The 16283-nt window shown below is 38.5% G+C and overlaps 1 protein-coding gene across 1 annotated transcript in view; it reads right to left on the bottom strand.

The window, feature by feature from the left end:
• Positions 1-4856: 4856 nt before the first annotated feature.
• Positions 4857-16283, bottom strand: part of LOC131681083 (uncharacterized) — a 187697-nt gene continuing 176270 nt past the window's right edge. The window contains exon 9 of the mRNA XM_058961790.1: positions 4857-5586. Coding sequence (XP_058817773.1) covers positions 5081-5586 — 506 coding nt within the window. The 3' untranslated portion in view covers positions 4857-5080. The remainder of the gene's footprint in view (positions 5587-16283) is intronic.

The raw sequence follows: 16283 nt of genomic DNA, 5'->3' as shown, positions 1-16283 counted from the left end.
ATAAAAGCACTCTAGCCCAACCGGAATGCCAACCGGCACATCAGGATCGACGCTAGTAACATCCTGATTATGGCATACTGGCCATGGCGAACGACAACGGACAGGACACGGATCACGAATTGGACGGCGACTTTGGGCTGACAGGCGTGCTGTTCGGCTTCCTGTGTAAGGAAAGACGACACCGACTTGAAATGGCGAGTGGGCTAACAATACGGCTGCCTCCGTCCCAATAAAACCCTGGCAGGTCTCCGGGTACATTCCCCATTTAGATCCGGCTCTGAACTAGCCATAAAGGGTGGCAATGGCTTCGACAAATGCAGCTATCGTCCTAGCCCCTTCTGAAGCAGATTGGTGTGAAGAACACGCCAGATTCCGTGAGTCCAAAAAGAACAAGATCCTCGTCAGGAGACGGAAGACCAGGAGGGCCCAAAAATCAAACGGTCGAGGATGCTGTGGCTGTTACCGAAGAAAACACAACACTCAACAGGGAGAAAGCTGGTGTACTGTTGTAGGTCGGAAGGAGAAACACGGGAAACAGCAGATGAAGAAGGAAGAGCAAGAAGGGAGCAGAAGAAGGAAGGAAAACCTTTTTTTATTCGTTTATTTAGCACGGCTCAATGCGTTAGCTTCACGGAGCCGTGGGTCTTCTATATATTTACATGATGTAAAAAATAATAAGCAATTAATACAATATTAATCTATCCGATCCCGCATGCGCGACTTGCCATTGCGCGCGGAGATCCGTTTTCGTGTCGGGGAAATATTTGCATCCACGTCAACTCTATCGTGGAGGTCATTCATATCTCTGTCGTTGTCGTACATGTCCGGGTTATCATCGGGGTTACTGCCTTGATGTTCGCGATCAGGTGTTGTTCCTAACTTTCGAAAGTGAACCCTCCGTCATTACTAGTAGCTCATTGATCATATAAGCTGTTGAGTTTGTGGTACTTGACGCGGGTTTCGCAGTTGTTATTATTGATTGAACAGCAGCCACAAATTTGGCAACCGTTTGTGGCTCAGGGAAAGGTATTGGAGACTGAGTGTTGGCATTTTTTTCTGTAGATGAGCTTTTCTTAACGGTTTCTGGACAGGGTTTTCCGTAATGTGCCGTTTGTTCACAGAACTGGCACGTGTTAGTTTGTCCTTGATATGTACATAGAGTTCGCTGTAAAATGGTATCACCCCCTTCTGTTGTATATTGCAGGGTAGGATAGGAGGGAATGGGTTCGCATTCTCTCCACAAAAACACCATTTAAAATACCTGGAAAGTAGTTCCTCCACGTGTCCTCCGTAATGGATTCCACTTCTCCGAAATGCGACATGAATCTTTTAATGGCCACTTTGCAAGTACGTGATGCCAAATCATGTAATTTAACTTACACGTTTCCGTTATCCATATACACAGGGATCTTGATTTTAGCGGTGTCACAATCCAGCACGTGTTTCAAGTTGTTTTGCGAAATGAATCTTTTCGCCTGGGCGAATTTGTTGAACGATATCAACACCGCGTGCCTACCGTGCTCCAACTGGATGAAGCATACTTCCGACAACCGTAGATGCATTTTCACCTTCAGCAAATGTTCCACATCACCAACACTTGGTCTAATGCGGAAAGACCGGAAGTCAATGGCCACCGCGTTAGCCCGAAGAATCACATTTTGTTGATGAGACTCAGTCATCACACAAGAATAATAGTAACGGTTCTCTTTGTTCTTCAGACAATGCACACAAGAAAAAGCAACTGTTTGCGCTAGTTTGGGTAGCAGCAGAGAGCACACTGGTATTGTGACTGATGCCTTTGGTGGTTGCGAATAGACTGTGAAGGAAAACCTTTGGCTTGTCAGAAAGTGCCAAAAAGAGATGCTCTGATCATCGAAGTGAACGATACGACGTCCTACGCTGCTCTTCTCAAGAAAGTGTGAGAGGACCCAGAGTTAAAGAAGTTAGGAGAGAACGTTTTTAGAACGAGGCGCACTTCCAAGCAGATGGAGCGATGCTGCAGATGCTTTGACCTCGAACATCTGGCGAGGAACTGCAATGGCCCGGACAGGTCAGCACTAATAATATTTAAATGATATTTTTTAAGTGAACACGAGAAATTACTATGAAATGTTTTCTTAGTAGATTTACATGTTCTTTCTTAATTAGTAATGGAATTTTCGTTTCGACTTCGTCTCATCAGAATCCAATACTAACTTAGTGACAGGGAAGCTAGTGGCGAATTGACGCGCTCCAAAAAAAATGAAAATACTATTTGTGTTTCTGAGCAAATCCCTAGTCCTGCATGATACCCCGCAAGAAAAGAAATTCTGATTGAGCGGATGAAAATTAATGAAATATAAACTTGGTTTGGTTTAGCAAGCCAATGCAATATGCACTCTGCTATATTCCCTGCTCCTATCACTAAGTTAGGGTCGATTTCTGATGAGACGACATCGATACGCAAATTCCATAACTAGTTTAGTTATAAGTTTTGTGCTTCTTTCTTGATTTGTGAAGATGAAGTTATTCAGAATTTGTTTCTCGAGTCCTATTTGACCAATTGAACACTTTAAAAGAAGGTTCCTGAGTTTTCATCTTCTTTCTGATAGATACTTTCGTGGTTGATTTAGCGGTTTCGACGGATTAAAATAAGTATAAATAGAAGTCACATATCGTCCTGAAAAGATAAAAAATCGCACTTAGATTAATGATTCTATTTAAACCGTATAATTTAGGCAAAAAAAAAAACAGTTTTTGAAACCCATCTACAGATTGCAAAGTTTCAAATTATTAGTAAAATACGAATCAAAATCAATTTTTCGAGAGCCCGGAACTCAGAAATACTTAAGAATTTTTTAAATAGTAGGTCAAAATCCATGAAATAATTATAGTATAGTATGAAATAGAGAATAAATTTCAGTCATTATTGTATTTTTGCGCAATGCACGTTAAAATTCTTTTTTGAGTTTCAGTTTTCTTTTGATTAGTCTTTTATGCGGTAAAAACTTTACGACATAATTTACGATTGACTTAATGATAGAAATTTGGTAATTTCTGTTTTTGACCGAACCAACCTTTGGTCATAGTTTAATTTTCAATTGCAAGAGCTTCATTTTGTTATCGTCCATAAAACCATTTACGAGGTCGTCATAATTTCTACAATCAAAAATATGTGCTTCCAGAAAAAAAATTTAATCCCATTTACAAAACTCTATTTACGACCGTTCGCTTTGCACATCGATCTTTTTTCGTCAAGGATCGGTAGAGTTTTGCTACATTGTTGGCTGGGATTGTACTATGACTTTCGGTTGATGAAAGTTCGGCGGAATTCTGTAGTTTTTACTGTTCTAGTGTCTCTTAATTATTGTCACTTTAGGATTATTTCATGAATTGGAAATTATTATATAAAATATTACAACGCCAAAAAACGTACATCTGATTATAACACATGTTGTAATGAATATATAAGTAAACCTGGTTCACAACCGCGGACAGGTTTCGATAGATCATATTTCTGCCACGAATAAACTATACGAGTGAAGAAATATTGTTTGTTCGTGACAGGATTATGGATTGTGGAAATCTAATCTGCACTTATCTTTCAAACAACCTTCCTGGCAGTTAGACTCACACACTATTCAGTTTCCAACCTCAATGTTTGTTTTCTACCAGTAGACAAAATTAAATCGGCTACTCCTTCCGATCCCGATTTTTTATTTCTATGGAATAAATCAATTTCAAAATATTGCTTCCAACAGCAATTGAAAATTTATGTCTATATCGAAAAAAGGCTACATATAAAACCTTCACTACCGTTACCCACCCGCCTGTTGACAGGGGGTAAAGATAGATTTCAGCCGTTCTATCTCCTTCGACACACAAAGTTAAGCGCATCTTATTATTTGATGTCCCCCAGATTGCGAAGCGATTTGTTGAAACCGACCCCCGTCCGAGACGCGTCTTGCTGGGCAGTTTCTTGCACAGATCCACCTTTGTTGGTTGTCCCTTTTTCAACCGGATTTGCATGAATAAGACCGAACCGAATCAACCTTTCTTCGCATCAGCAGTATTTACATTTGGTTCGTTCGTTCGTTTTTTTTGGCGACTGTTTGGGTAGACTTATCTCAAGTTGACTCCGAATAAAATACTGTATGATGTAGTGCTGCTCCGAGCGGATGGTCCATTTCAGTCGGCGTGTGCACTTTCGCAAATTATGTTCTGGATCCAAAGCGGATTTGTGCAGCGTCCGTCGAGCTAGGCGGGAGTGGATTCGTATAAACATTATTTGAAACATACTTACACTATATCAGAATAACCAACAGCTTTTCAGCTATTACATAGTAGGCTAGGACCCGAAATTCGCGCTTTATATATGCTATTTTTTGAAATGCTGTGTTCAGCAAAATAATTTGGTTTTGTCTGTGCCTTATTTTGGTGATATAAATTATTTTCAATTTTCTCTGGGTAGCAGGTTAAGGGGTTAAGCTATTATTTTTGTTTGTTATAGAAGGGTTCTCGAATTTTCGACGCGTTTCGTGCATAATATGAACCAAAAATTGAAAAATCATTATTTAAAAAAAACAGTTTTTTAAACAGTTTTTTTCCAAAAACGAAAGTATTCCAAATAGCATTTCTTCAATATTCAGAATTCACTGATTAATTTTCAAAAAGATTTGGCCGTTTTTATTTTAGTTTAAGAAAAAAAATGCTAATATCAATTTCTATCAATCCTCGATTTCCGTAGTAAGAGGTAAGAGAGGAGTACCTCTTAACACAAAATGTACACCTAATTCCAATCACCTTGTACTACAATTTCGATATTCTGTATATGGAGTTTCACAACTTTAAATAAACTACGGCTTAGATTGTCCAACAATTATTTACTATTAAGGATATTTACATGACATACCTGCTTCACTCGGAAAATTCATAAATTTCACCAATTTACGACCAATTACATCCAACTTCTCTGCCTTGACACACGAACACAGGAAGCACATCCAACTGACAGCAAAGTGAAACAGGGCTAAAATCTCCAAAAACAAACAACGAAAGAACCAAATTGATCTAGTTACCCGCGCGAGCCGTGAACTTTTCTCTAGACATTGATCAGGAACTTATGATGTTGCAGCTCATCCTCCGGTTTCCGCTTCGGTACGAACGGGTTATGCTCCGGATCCGTATTCAAAGCGTATAGACTGGGTGCTTCCTCGCACTTGACATTGTACCACCAGTCGCAGGCAAATTCCTTCTGATTGAAAACGGTTCCATTGGTGCACAGGAAGGACGCTCCCTGGGGTCCCTCGCGGCCATCGTGACAGGTGTGGTACGCCTGACAGCCGGTTTCAACGTTAGCGTACATTCCTGGAACGGCGGGGACATGGTCGCAGCTGAAGCTAGTGTGCGGCACTTCGTGGTAGATCGGATAGTCTACACCGGGAACACCGGGGATCTTGTTGAAGTCCTGCTTCGGTTCCTTGGCACTCTTGTACGGTGCATGCAGCTCGTCCTGGTGGTACAGCGAACCGTAATAGTCGACCTTGATGCACTGGACCGCGCACAGCAGCCCGGCGGCTGCGAGGAACGCGAGCTTCAGCATTGCTCAGTATCTGCGAATGGGAATGAGAGGCACGTGAGTTTCAGGGTTAGCGTACTTTCAATTTCGAGCTAAGAATTCACGTCGAGCTTGTTTCAGAGCAGTCGAAGGACCACAAACCCCGCTGGAAAGTGCGCTGTGGTCTACTATTATATAAGTTTGATCGGATTGAAATGCCTGTTTTTGAGAGCAAAATGAAAAGTGTTGCTATTAAAATGAATCAATCATCGGTGGGAGAACCGGTTTGAACGGTACCTTATCATTAGTTAATAATCTTTTAGTAGAACAATTAGTTAATCAAACGATGGTTAAGTATATAGTTCGACCATATGTACACATTATTAACTGGTGGAATTAACCAAGGGGTTTCCAACAAGCCAACATAGTGAGACTTAATCAAAGATTACTTTGATTTTTCTAAATAATTCGGTAATCCATTGATTACATTGGTAATCAATAATAATCAGGGTAATTGTCTTTATTCCTAAAATAATTCACGTAATCCACCATAGGTACAATGTAATCAATTAATCATAAAGTAACCGTAAAATAATTCGAAACTGCAAGACCAATTTTATTTCGATTTTCACCTATTAGCTCTCATTTTTAAATATGTTTTCAGTTATTCCACATATGAATTTCACAAGATATTTTACTAGTGGTTTAATAACACTCTCATATACTTATTTTTCAGTCAAAACCTGTATTTCAGAATATATCAAAATGATTGGGCCGCAAACTCGAGTAATAACTAACGAGGTATAACGATCCTCATTGCCGGCTACAAGGTACTCTTGCGTTCTGTATAGTAAACTACGCCCGTTAGCGATATCCTTTATCGGCAAATACCAAAGCGGGTGTTTAAACATTTTAGTTTTTTAAATATCATCGACAAAAAGGGATTAATGATAAACTGGGTCATATAATAATGTGAATAAGAAACAGGATTTGCCTACTTTAAGAAAAAGATTTTGTATTAAATGTTACTGGGTCAGTCTGACATTCATTCCCCGTTGTGTTTTTCGATTTAGAATCTTTTTAGATTTTGGCATTTGTCACACAATCGTCATCCCAAAAATGGTTTAGGTTTTACCCTCTATTAGATATATTTTCACTCCTGGTAAGCACGTTACGAAATAATATCTTTGATATTTTTTATTCAGTTTAAATTCGTTAAGTTCAGTTTAGCTAACTTCCCCTCCACAAAATGTTACATGCATTTGACCATTTATTCTCATTTTTACAGACGACTTTTCGGCCTTTTTTATCTATTGACCTATTCCACTTAAATTTTAGGAAGAAAATAATCCGTGAATTTCGATTCTTACTAGACTTATTCCAATCTAGGAGGAAAACGTTTGCATGCCTGATGCTGCTTTTAATAACTCGTCGTCGAAGAAATCCGCAAAAATTCCGTGGTGTTTTGAAACCACAAAATACAGAAGTCTAAATGTCGCGTTAGGCGACGACATTGCAAAATATTGAATCTTCTAGATACTCTTGCATTCATCATGAATCCTGCTTTATTTCAAAATGCAGTATATTACATCGTTGCAGATATGTATGAAATTAAATTTTTAAATTATCATATATTTTTTCAAGATTAGTACAACTCTTGACAATGATTTGGGAACAAGGCAACAACGAACACAAACGGCAGCACATTAACTGTTGCCTTCTGAAGGAACGGAAGTATTTATTTGGGTTCTTTCGTAGTGATTCATTTTTATATTTAGATTGTTTATTTTAACTGACTCGTCTATGTTAGCTTGACGGTGCCAACATTTTATTGTTTTACAATTTACTGTTTTTAAATCTAAGGTACTACAGCTTCATTTTTTTTTAAAACCTGAGATTAATTTTTTATATTAATTCAATGGCCATTCCAAAACTAGGAATATTGATAATATACAAAAGTTTTTAATTGAATTTCCTTAGGCCTAAGATATTGACTGAGCTTCATTTACAATAAGGGAGGCAATTCGGAACATTTTTGAAGACTTTGAAAACATTTTATTTTCTTTTGAATTACATTGACAACGGAGTCATTCACAAGAGCGACATGCACAAAGGGAGTGGTAGAGTTCATATTAGGGTCAGAGAAGAGATAGCGGACATCGATGGCAGGGAGAGGATGAACGCAAACTCACACCATTATTAGCATTTGCTTTTCGATAGTGCAACATTAGATTTTCTAAGAAACTCGTAGTAGAGATCAAACAATGTTAGAAAAAAAAGTATTACTAAATTTTGGATATTTATCTCCAGCATACCCAGTACCCAAAAGAAATCGACCAGACAACACATTCAATGTCGTGATATCCCGTCGTGACAAGCTCCAAACCCCGTTCTAATGCGCTCTCTCTAGCTAAGGTGAAGCTAGAGTTTGCGCCTTCTCAGCCTGGAATGGAGTAGTCGGAAGGGACCCAAACTAAGGTAATCTGGAATGGTTTTTCAGATAAAACACTCTGGAGATTCTGTGTTTTCCCCAGAAAATACGAGGAGTGCTATCGACTCTTCATCGAACAGAGATAATTAAACTATCTGTAACGATGAAGTAAAAGTCTATGAGCAGAGTGTCAACGATCCCAAGGATATACTAAATTGCGGCTAATTCTAAGATATAAACGGTATAGCAGTAAAATTTTGAATGAATATGCCGTCGAGCTTGGACACATTAGAGCAACTTACCATATTCTTGTTAATGTACGAAAAAATGGATCCGTGCAGAAAATTACAAAACATTAATCGTCATCATTTACAAACAAATTGTACAAAAGGGCTGTGATATGAATCCTGAAGAAGACCCACTTGCCAAATTGTGATGTTTGTGAATCGTCATGCGAAAGATAGCAAGTTGTTTAATATCGGTGCTGACAGAGCCGTAGCGTGGTTATCTTGCGCCCTTGGCAGAGTCTCAGTTTTGCGCCCCTTTCAGTTCGACTTTCGAGTAATAATTTAGTGTGCACTTGGAAATTGCACACATATCCGGACTTATTTAGTGACTTATCTACACTTAGTCAATGAAGCAAATAAAATTTTCAGTGCTCTCCCAAGACTAGCGTCCTTGGTGGGAAATTGTTCAACGTTGTGGCAATTTAACCGAGTAGACATCAATATAGAGCACCAAGAGAACTTTGCAGGTTTTATTTGCAATATCATTCGTAGTCAAGTGCTATGCGATTGACGAGGCGTTTTTTTAGGAGACTTCGTGAAATCAGTTATCGTTAGATGTTTAAAGGCAACGGACGAATTTTTTCGGGAGACTATACGTGCGGATCGGTCAACTGAGCAAGCGATTTGGGAATACAACCCGCCTCTATCATACAACAATCCGAAAAATTTATTTGAATATTTGTTCCTTCACCAACCGTTTCATTTATTTCCAATGTCTGGAAACCTCTAACAATGCCGAAAAACTCGATATCTAAAAGATTCGATCGCAAATCGTTCGTGTTTGACTATTGTTCATTTTATGTAAATTATCGCACAAATCTTGAACTTTTCATGTGTGGAATCAGTTGACGGTGGGTGTTTGATGGCAACGGGCGGGGCATTTATTCAGGAGACTGTATATCAAGACCAGTATACTGAGAAGAGAATTTTTAGGAGCTGTGAACTGGTTTGTCAATTGATGAGTACGGTGCATATCATTAGATTGGAATTAAAACGAATTAGCATCCAGCCATACATCGAGAAACGATAGGCGATCACACTTTTGCTTTATTATCCCCTGACTCGTTTTTAAATTTCTAGTATCTCCCGTAATTTCTGTCCCACCGTTCCTATTCTTCAAGTTTTCACTTTTCGCTGGGTTCTAGGCCTGCGTATAAATGAATTCTCCTGAAAAAGACAGTGGGATAAATGGATGTCGAACAAGATTCATCATCGAAGAGAGTCCGATTCTCGTTTAAAAAATCATACGTATTAAACTAGGTCGTGTTATATCTGATCTTCTTTCGGATCAAAAATAAGTACTCTAAAGCTTTCGAAAAAAAAATCAGCCGCTGCAGAATGTTTTACCACATAAACTCAGAATAGTTATCTCCTAACTAAAGCAAGCAACTGACTTTACAAACGACAAGTTTTATCTGAAGGACTACCGTGTCCACATGTCTGTTCATATAGTTGAGATCGACGGTGGGGTTACTGAATCGATCTGATCTTGCATGGGGTGAATATGGTTGGCTTTTTCAAGGACCCCTTTCTCCAGTGAGTGAGATTTTGAATCACAGGATGGGATGAAATTGTATGCCCCTCCAAACTCGTATCGCTCGATTGTGTTGTCTAAGCAAATGTTCTTCGACAAGGTTCGTCTGCGTGTTCATACCGCGCGTCATGTTTTGCATTAAATGCAAGAAAATGATCCCCTTGTGGGGACATCTGTGACTGTTTCTGCTGTTCTGTACATCAGGAACAACAAAAATCCCAAACATTTCAATCAGAGTTGCATTTTAGTGCAGGATTGGTTGGGTCTAGGATAGTTGCCGAGAACGTTATGATTTTGGGTAACTTCTAGCGGCACTGAGGAGACTTCGATTTTCACGGTACGGGATGGAGTCAAATCTTCACGATGATAAAAGATCTAACTTTCTTCACGATCTTTTCTACAGCATTAAGGAGATAAATCATAAATTATTCCTCGGTCTTTTCATTTCGAGCAATAATTTATGATTTACCTTCACTTATTTTATAACACAGATCAAGATTTCAGTGCCCCTCTAAGGTTAGCGCCCTTGACGCGGGCCAACCGCACGCTACGGGCCTGCATGCTGATGCAGCCCCTCGATATCCAAAAAGACTGATGTGTTTTTCTCTTTGTGAGTTTAGGTCATTTGAATTTCCCTTGCAATCAACACAAGAAAATCGTTTAATTATTAGTTGTTGAAGATTGTGAATAAGAAATGATAAATAAACAAGCAAACAACAGTTTCTTATTTATCCGAATTGTCGTTTTGATTTTTTGTCAGTACACATACATTGTGGCTTTTAAAGTAAAAATGATCCAGCAGAACTAGAATGGTTAAATGAATTATCTAATAAAATAGCGATGAGCAGATTCCACTTAAAATAATCGAATAATCTGAAGTAATTCCAACAGGAATTCACTTTGATTCCAAGTAATCTAGAGTAATTGAGGAATTTTACAGTAATCGTGTAATCAATTATTAATCGGACTTTCGAAAGAATAATCTATAAAACCATGAAACAATCTAGGTAATCTTTTTCGTGTGTGACATGTAATCAACGCTGTTGGAAACCCCTTGGAATTAACTATAATGACAACACGCGAAGTGATTGCGATAATTGTTAATTTTTGGATATTTTCGTTTATTTGATACGGGTCGATACGATATCTCCAAGAAGCCGATAATTCGAATTTATATACATATTCTATATTTTCTATTCAGTGTCGGTTCGGTTTTTGCTTGGTCCATTTTGGACATAGTTCAGTTTTCGCAATATATTTTATTTATCACCTAGTTTTAGGAATTATTGAGTATTTAGAGAAAAACTCCAGACCAGTACAAATAATTATAATCAATGCAAAACCCTTTGGTTGGCAGAATTTCTCCACAACTGATCGTGTCTCGTCCAACCATCGAAACAATTCGAACTATTTCGGTTACAATCATTGTAGAAAACAACGCAGTTTGGAAACGAGCTTTAATGATTATTCGCTCTTATAGTGGGTCGCCGAATCGTGTTTTGAACAGATAGAAACAGAGAGTTGATGTCACGGTAGCGGTTGATTTTAAGTGAAAGAAGATGTCCCTCTATTCGGGAAATCTAGATGCATTCAATTTTACATTCTGGTGTGGTGGAACAGAAGGTATGTTGCTAGTGTGATAATCCAATCATCCGATCTCCATCGAAATCGATTTCGAAATGTCAGCAGGAACATTGCACAAGCAACACAATCTTCCTGTACGTTGATACGTCGTGAAGCCCAGTGAAACAGAAGGCGGTTTTGGACAAATGAGCTTATTTTATGATTTTTTACCAGCCACTATCAAATGTTCAATTACAAAATTTTTGTCACAGCATACAATGAAATCCGCCACAAATGAATTTTGAAGAATTTTTTGTCCAAGCAATTACTATAGACTTTGTAAGCTGAAACGTAGTTATCCTACGCTATTCCATCATTTGGATTTGTCGTGCAATGGAAAGTATAAAAACTAGAGCTTGATTTGTATAAAATGTGTTTTTTTTTATTTCGTTTATTTGACACGGCTTATAGCGGTAGCTTAACGGAGCCGTGGATCTTTCATGTGTTTACAATATGTGCAATATAAAAATAAAAGAGCAAATATTATGGATTACCCGTTGGATCTCGTGCGCGCAACTTTTTATTGCGAGCGGAGACCTTCTTTCGCGGCTCGCCTACTGCGTCATGGGGATCATTGAATTCTCTTCTATCGTTAAAGGTGTCTTGGTGCTCGCGATCAGATATTTTTTCCTGCTTATTACCCTTACGGTTGACCTTTATCACTTTCAGCCACGTGCTTCAAGTTGTTCTGCGAAACGAAACGTTCAGCTTTGGCTAACGTGTTGAATGATATGAGTACTACATTGCGAAGATGATGATACTGGAGATACATAACCTCCTTGAGCTTAAGCTGCATCTTCACCTTCAGCAGGTATTCCACTTCACCAAAACTCAATCTTATTGAACAGAATTTAAAGTGAACGACCGCTGTGTTGGGTCGGAGCAGAGTTTTTTCGTCAACTTTACTCATGACGGCAAGAATAAATTAAATGTTTCCTTTGTTCTCGAGACAATGCACACTAGATCGAGGGGTTGCTAGTTGTTGTTCACTTGGTTCGATTGTACGTCAGACTTGGGCAGAAGTAGAAAGTAGACTGTATAAAATGTGTTGTTCTACAACTTCATTACAGACAATCAAGCTCTATCTCGAACAGGTAAAAAGTTCAATTTTAAATATTGCTAAATTTATAACCAACCTAACTTCTGTTTAAACTAAAAGAAGGGCCTTGCAAAGTACAACAACTTTGCCAAACATATTGTAAGGTTAAGTAATTTTAGCAAAAATTTAAAATTCCTGCTAAATTAACATTCTGGACTACTGCGCAATGTAAAGTTAAGTACAAACCATTCAGTTTCATATCATGATTATTGGTTTGGTTTGAAAAAAGAAGCTCTGAATGTATACAGAAAAAATCTATTAATCCTGTTATTGCCTCAATGGGAGAAATGACACGAAGTCTTCTAATTATTAGCTGAGATGCCATCCTCACTGACTTTTTGTAGCTCGGCGACTTTTTGTAGCTCGAGAGTATTTTCCGGAGATCATAGGTAATATTTTAAATGAATGGAGCGACGATTGACCCTTGTAGGATGCCTCACTAACATTTAACTATAAACTTTTTCTTGAAGCATTTGTTTCACTTAGATTACCACAGACAGTAAATAATGTTATGTAACACATAAATTAAAAAAATATGTAATTTCACATAGATACATCGGCTCCGTTAAGTTTCCACATTGAGCCGTGTCAAACAAATTAATTAAAAAGCAAACTATAAATTTTAGATTTTTGATAGAATGGCATTGAAATTTTGAATAATATAAAGCAAAGTCAAAATACCATTCATTTCAACACGGAAGGTTGCACTTCCCTAGTCTGGGAAGATTTGGGCACCCAGCACGCCACGTTTCTATGAATGACGTCATTTTCGGCAGGTCGAAAGCGACAACAGCAGTACAGGGCCGTTTAGAGCCGTGACGGGCCCCAGGGCTAGTATTACTGACAGGTCTTTCTTAACTTACTTATTTGAATCTTGATTAGAGGAATTGTATGCATCCAACTGTTCAAATCAAACTATGTTGCTATTGCTAAAATTGCTCACGAGTTTTTCAATTTGCTCGGCCAGTTAAAAATGTACACATTCGTTAAAACGTCATTAAAGGTACACGGAGCCAATTCGTGTATTCGTACCTCGATTGTGTCATCACCAAAGGTACTGACTTCTTGTTGCCACATTCAACGATATATTTCGTTTCGCGCAACCAATCCTTATACTTGGTTAATAGTCTGAAAAATTGTCAGTACGCTATGTCTAACATGGTGAAATTGTAGGGTGTACATTGATCATCTTTAGCTCCCTTTGTAAATTTGATATTTTTTTCCACTTCTCCAACAAGTGATTTTAGGGACATCTTGAAAAGTAAACAGGAATACAGTTTGACACACACTTTCTACTTTGATCTTCACTCATTTTTGTTCACGTTCAATACATTGGTTGGAGCACGAAATTTCGCTTCTGCAGTATAGACAAAGCGATACACGGGTAGATTTATCTGTTCGGTGCAGCAGTTTTTAGCTTTTGTTGTACGCAAGATGAGAAGGTAGCAGATAAAGCTCGTCATTTTCGTTTGAAAATATAAACTCAAAAAGATTATATATTTATATGAGTTTGTCGAGAAAATTTTCTAATCATAGCTTTTATGCAGTTTTTTTTTGGGAAAACAATGTGACGTGTTAGTGTAGAAGTCGGTTTTGATACGCTGTTGAAATATGCAATAACTCACAAAAATAAAGACACAGAACGCAGTAATAAGGAATCAGACGCAAATGAAACAACTGCTTGTACATTGGGCAACCGACTGCTGGTGCTGGTGGCTGAATTGAACTGATTTGATTTCCTTATGTCGCATATAACAATTGGGTTCTTATAGATATCACAAACATCTTTGGTGAGGCTCAAAATTACTGTTCTATCTTAACACAATGCATTTGCCGAAAAATTACATTAACGTGCTATAAAAATACAAATATGCAATGAATATTTATTTCAATTGCCGGTTAATTAAGGTCAGTCTGTCTTCTCATCTCGCTCAGAGTCAAAGCTAAAAATCGTTCCGCTATAGATACACAGCAAAAACTAGCCCCACCGTAGCTCAATCTGGAAGGAGCTTATACCCTGCAATTGCATCATATCAAACAGTAACCAAGTACAGTCATTCGTTCCGCGAAACAACACGCTAACAAATGCGGCAATGATAACTACAGCATCCCCGAATATATAGACAACGGCTCTAGACAGGTGCGCTTACATGTTTTATCTCCACTGACTCCTGACAAGGTGACAAAAAATATGTAAAGATACGGAGATTTAACTTTCAGGAACATTTTCCCGGGTGTTCCTAACTAATTTCCTGTGGCGAGAATGTTTGTGAACAAACAATTCTGAATTTCTGTTCTATTTTATGCAGATGAACCGAAAATGTAACGTCTCATCAGACAACACTGGTTATGCACGCAGGGCAGATTCCTATGCGCAAATTCTGCAAAAAGATACTGCACCACGGAAAATATTGTACAGAGGTAGCTTATAAAAGTCCGCCTACTACGATCGTAAACCGTAGATCGTTATCTAATGGTAAACCACAAAAAGCATCAAAACCAAGATTTACGGGCCTGACGGGAACAAATATTCAGTCAATGAAAATCGCGCTCGGTGTCACCAAATCAACAAGCGGTACCATCAACAAAGAAGTGAACGCAGAAGATGACGGATACGGATGCGCTTGCAATCCTGTTTGCGCTGTATTGCGCGTATTCAGTCGATTCAAACAATAAAAACTCGGCTTTTTTTATTTAGTACGCAAAGTAGACAACTCCCCTGAGAACGTTTGTTTTAACAAAAGTCAAATATCAAATAAAATTCTGGTAACCACAATAGGAGTTCGAATTCTCAAGTTATTAAATTATAATGTCTTTCAATTTTTTTCCGCTTTCATCATATAACTATTTAATAAAGTGAATAATTACAAAAAAATTACAATCACTATTTTTATTGCTTTTTTGTGATTACCGGATGTTTTCGCCCATCTTCCGGGTAAAACCGTGGGCCCCTAAATACAATCCGGGCCCCGGAGCATTTGTCCCGGCTAACCCCCTCCCCCCCCCCCCCTCTCCACGGGCCTGCAGCAGTAGGCGGGCATATTTAAACACTGAACTGCGCACTGTATGTGAGCACCGCATCCGTGCGTATGCATTCAAAACGCCACTCTGTGCCGGTCAGTTGAATGAGAAGCATGCGCCAGGAAACACTGGAGCCGACGATTGTCAAATGTAATAAGCATCTTAACCGTTATGTGTCCAACAAAAACACCTTTAACAGGCCAACGAGGGTACCCGGGTACCCACGAATTGAAATGTTCATAACTATGGCTTCCTTTAACCGATTAGGACACTTTTAGATGTTTTGCATTCAGAAACTCGTCAACTTTTTGATTTGTAAAATTGAACCGGATGAACGGATGTGGTGCTTGGTAATCCGGATTTTCCGGGGTAATGTTCAGGTACTAGGGTATGATTTGTAAATTTTAATAATGTCCTAGCAATATGAGTATCAAAACTCTTCAAATTGTCTCGGAAGTCTGTTATTTATTGTTACGGAACCCTATGGCAATTTAAAAAATGGAATTGGAATGAAATGGCCACTCACGACCCCACGGGAACCTGCTCTGGAATATCAAATCGCCAAATGGTTCCAAACCCACGAGATACAGCCTACTGATGCAATTCCAAGAATTTTGATACCCATATTGCTAGTATGCCATTGAAGTTCACAAATAGTTTACCAGCACTGGAACCTGCTTCCGGAAATCCGGATTCTCGGGAATCGAATGAAGTAACTTGATTCACTTTTACCAAGTCTAAAAGTGGATGAG

This window comes from Topomyia yanbarensis, chromosome 2, assembly GCF_030247195.1.
Source record: "Topomyia yanbarensis strain Yona2022 chromosome 2, ASM3024719v1, whole genome shotgun sequence".
NCBI lineage: Eukaryota > Metazoa > Arthropoda > Insecta > Diptera > Culicidae > Topomyia > Topomyia yanbarensis.
This window is presented reverse-complemented; position numbering and strand designations above follow the sequence as displayed.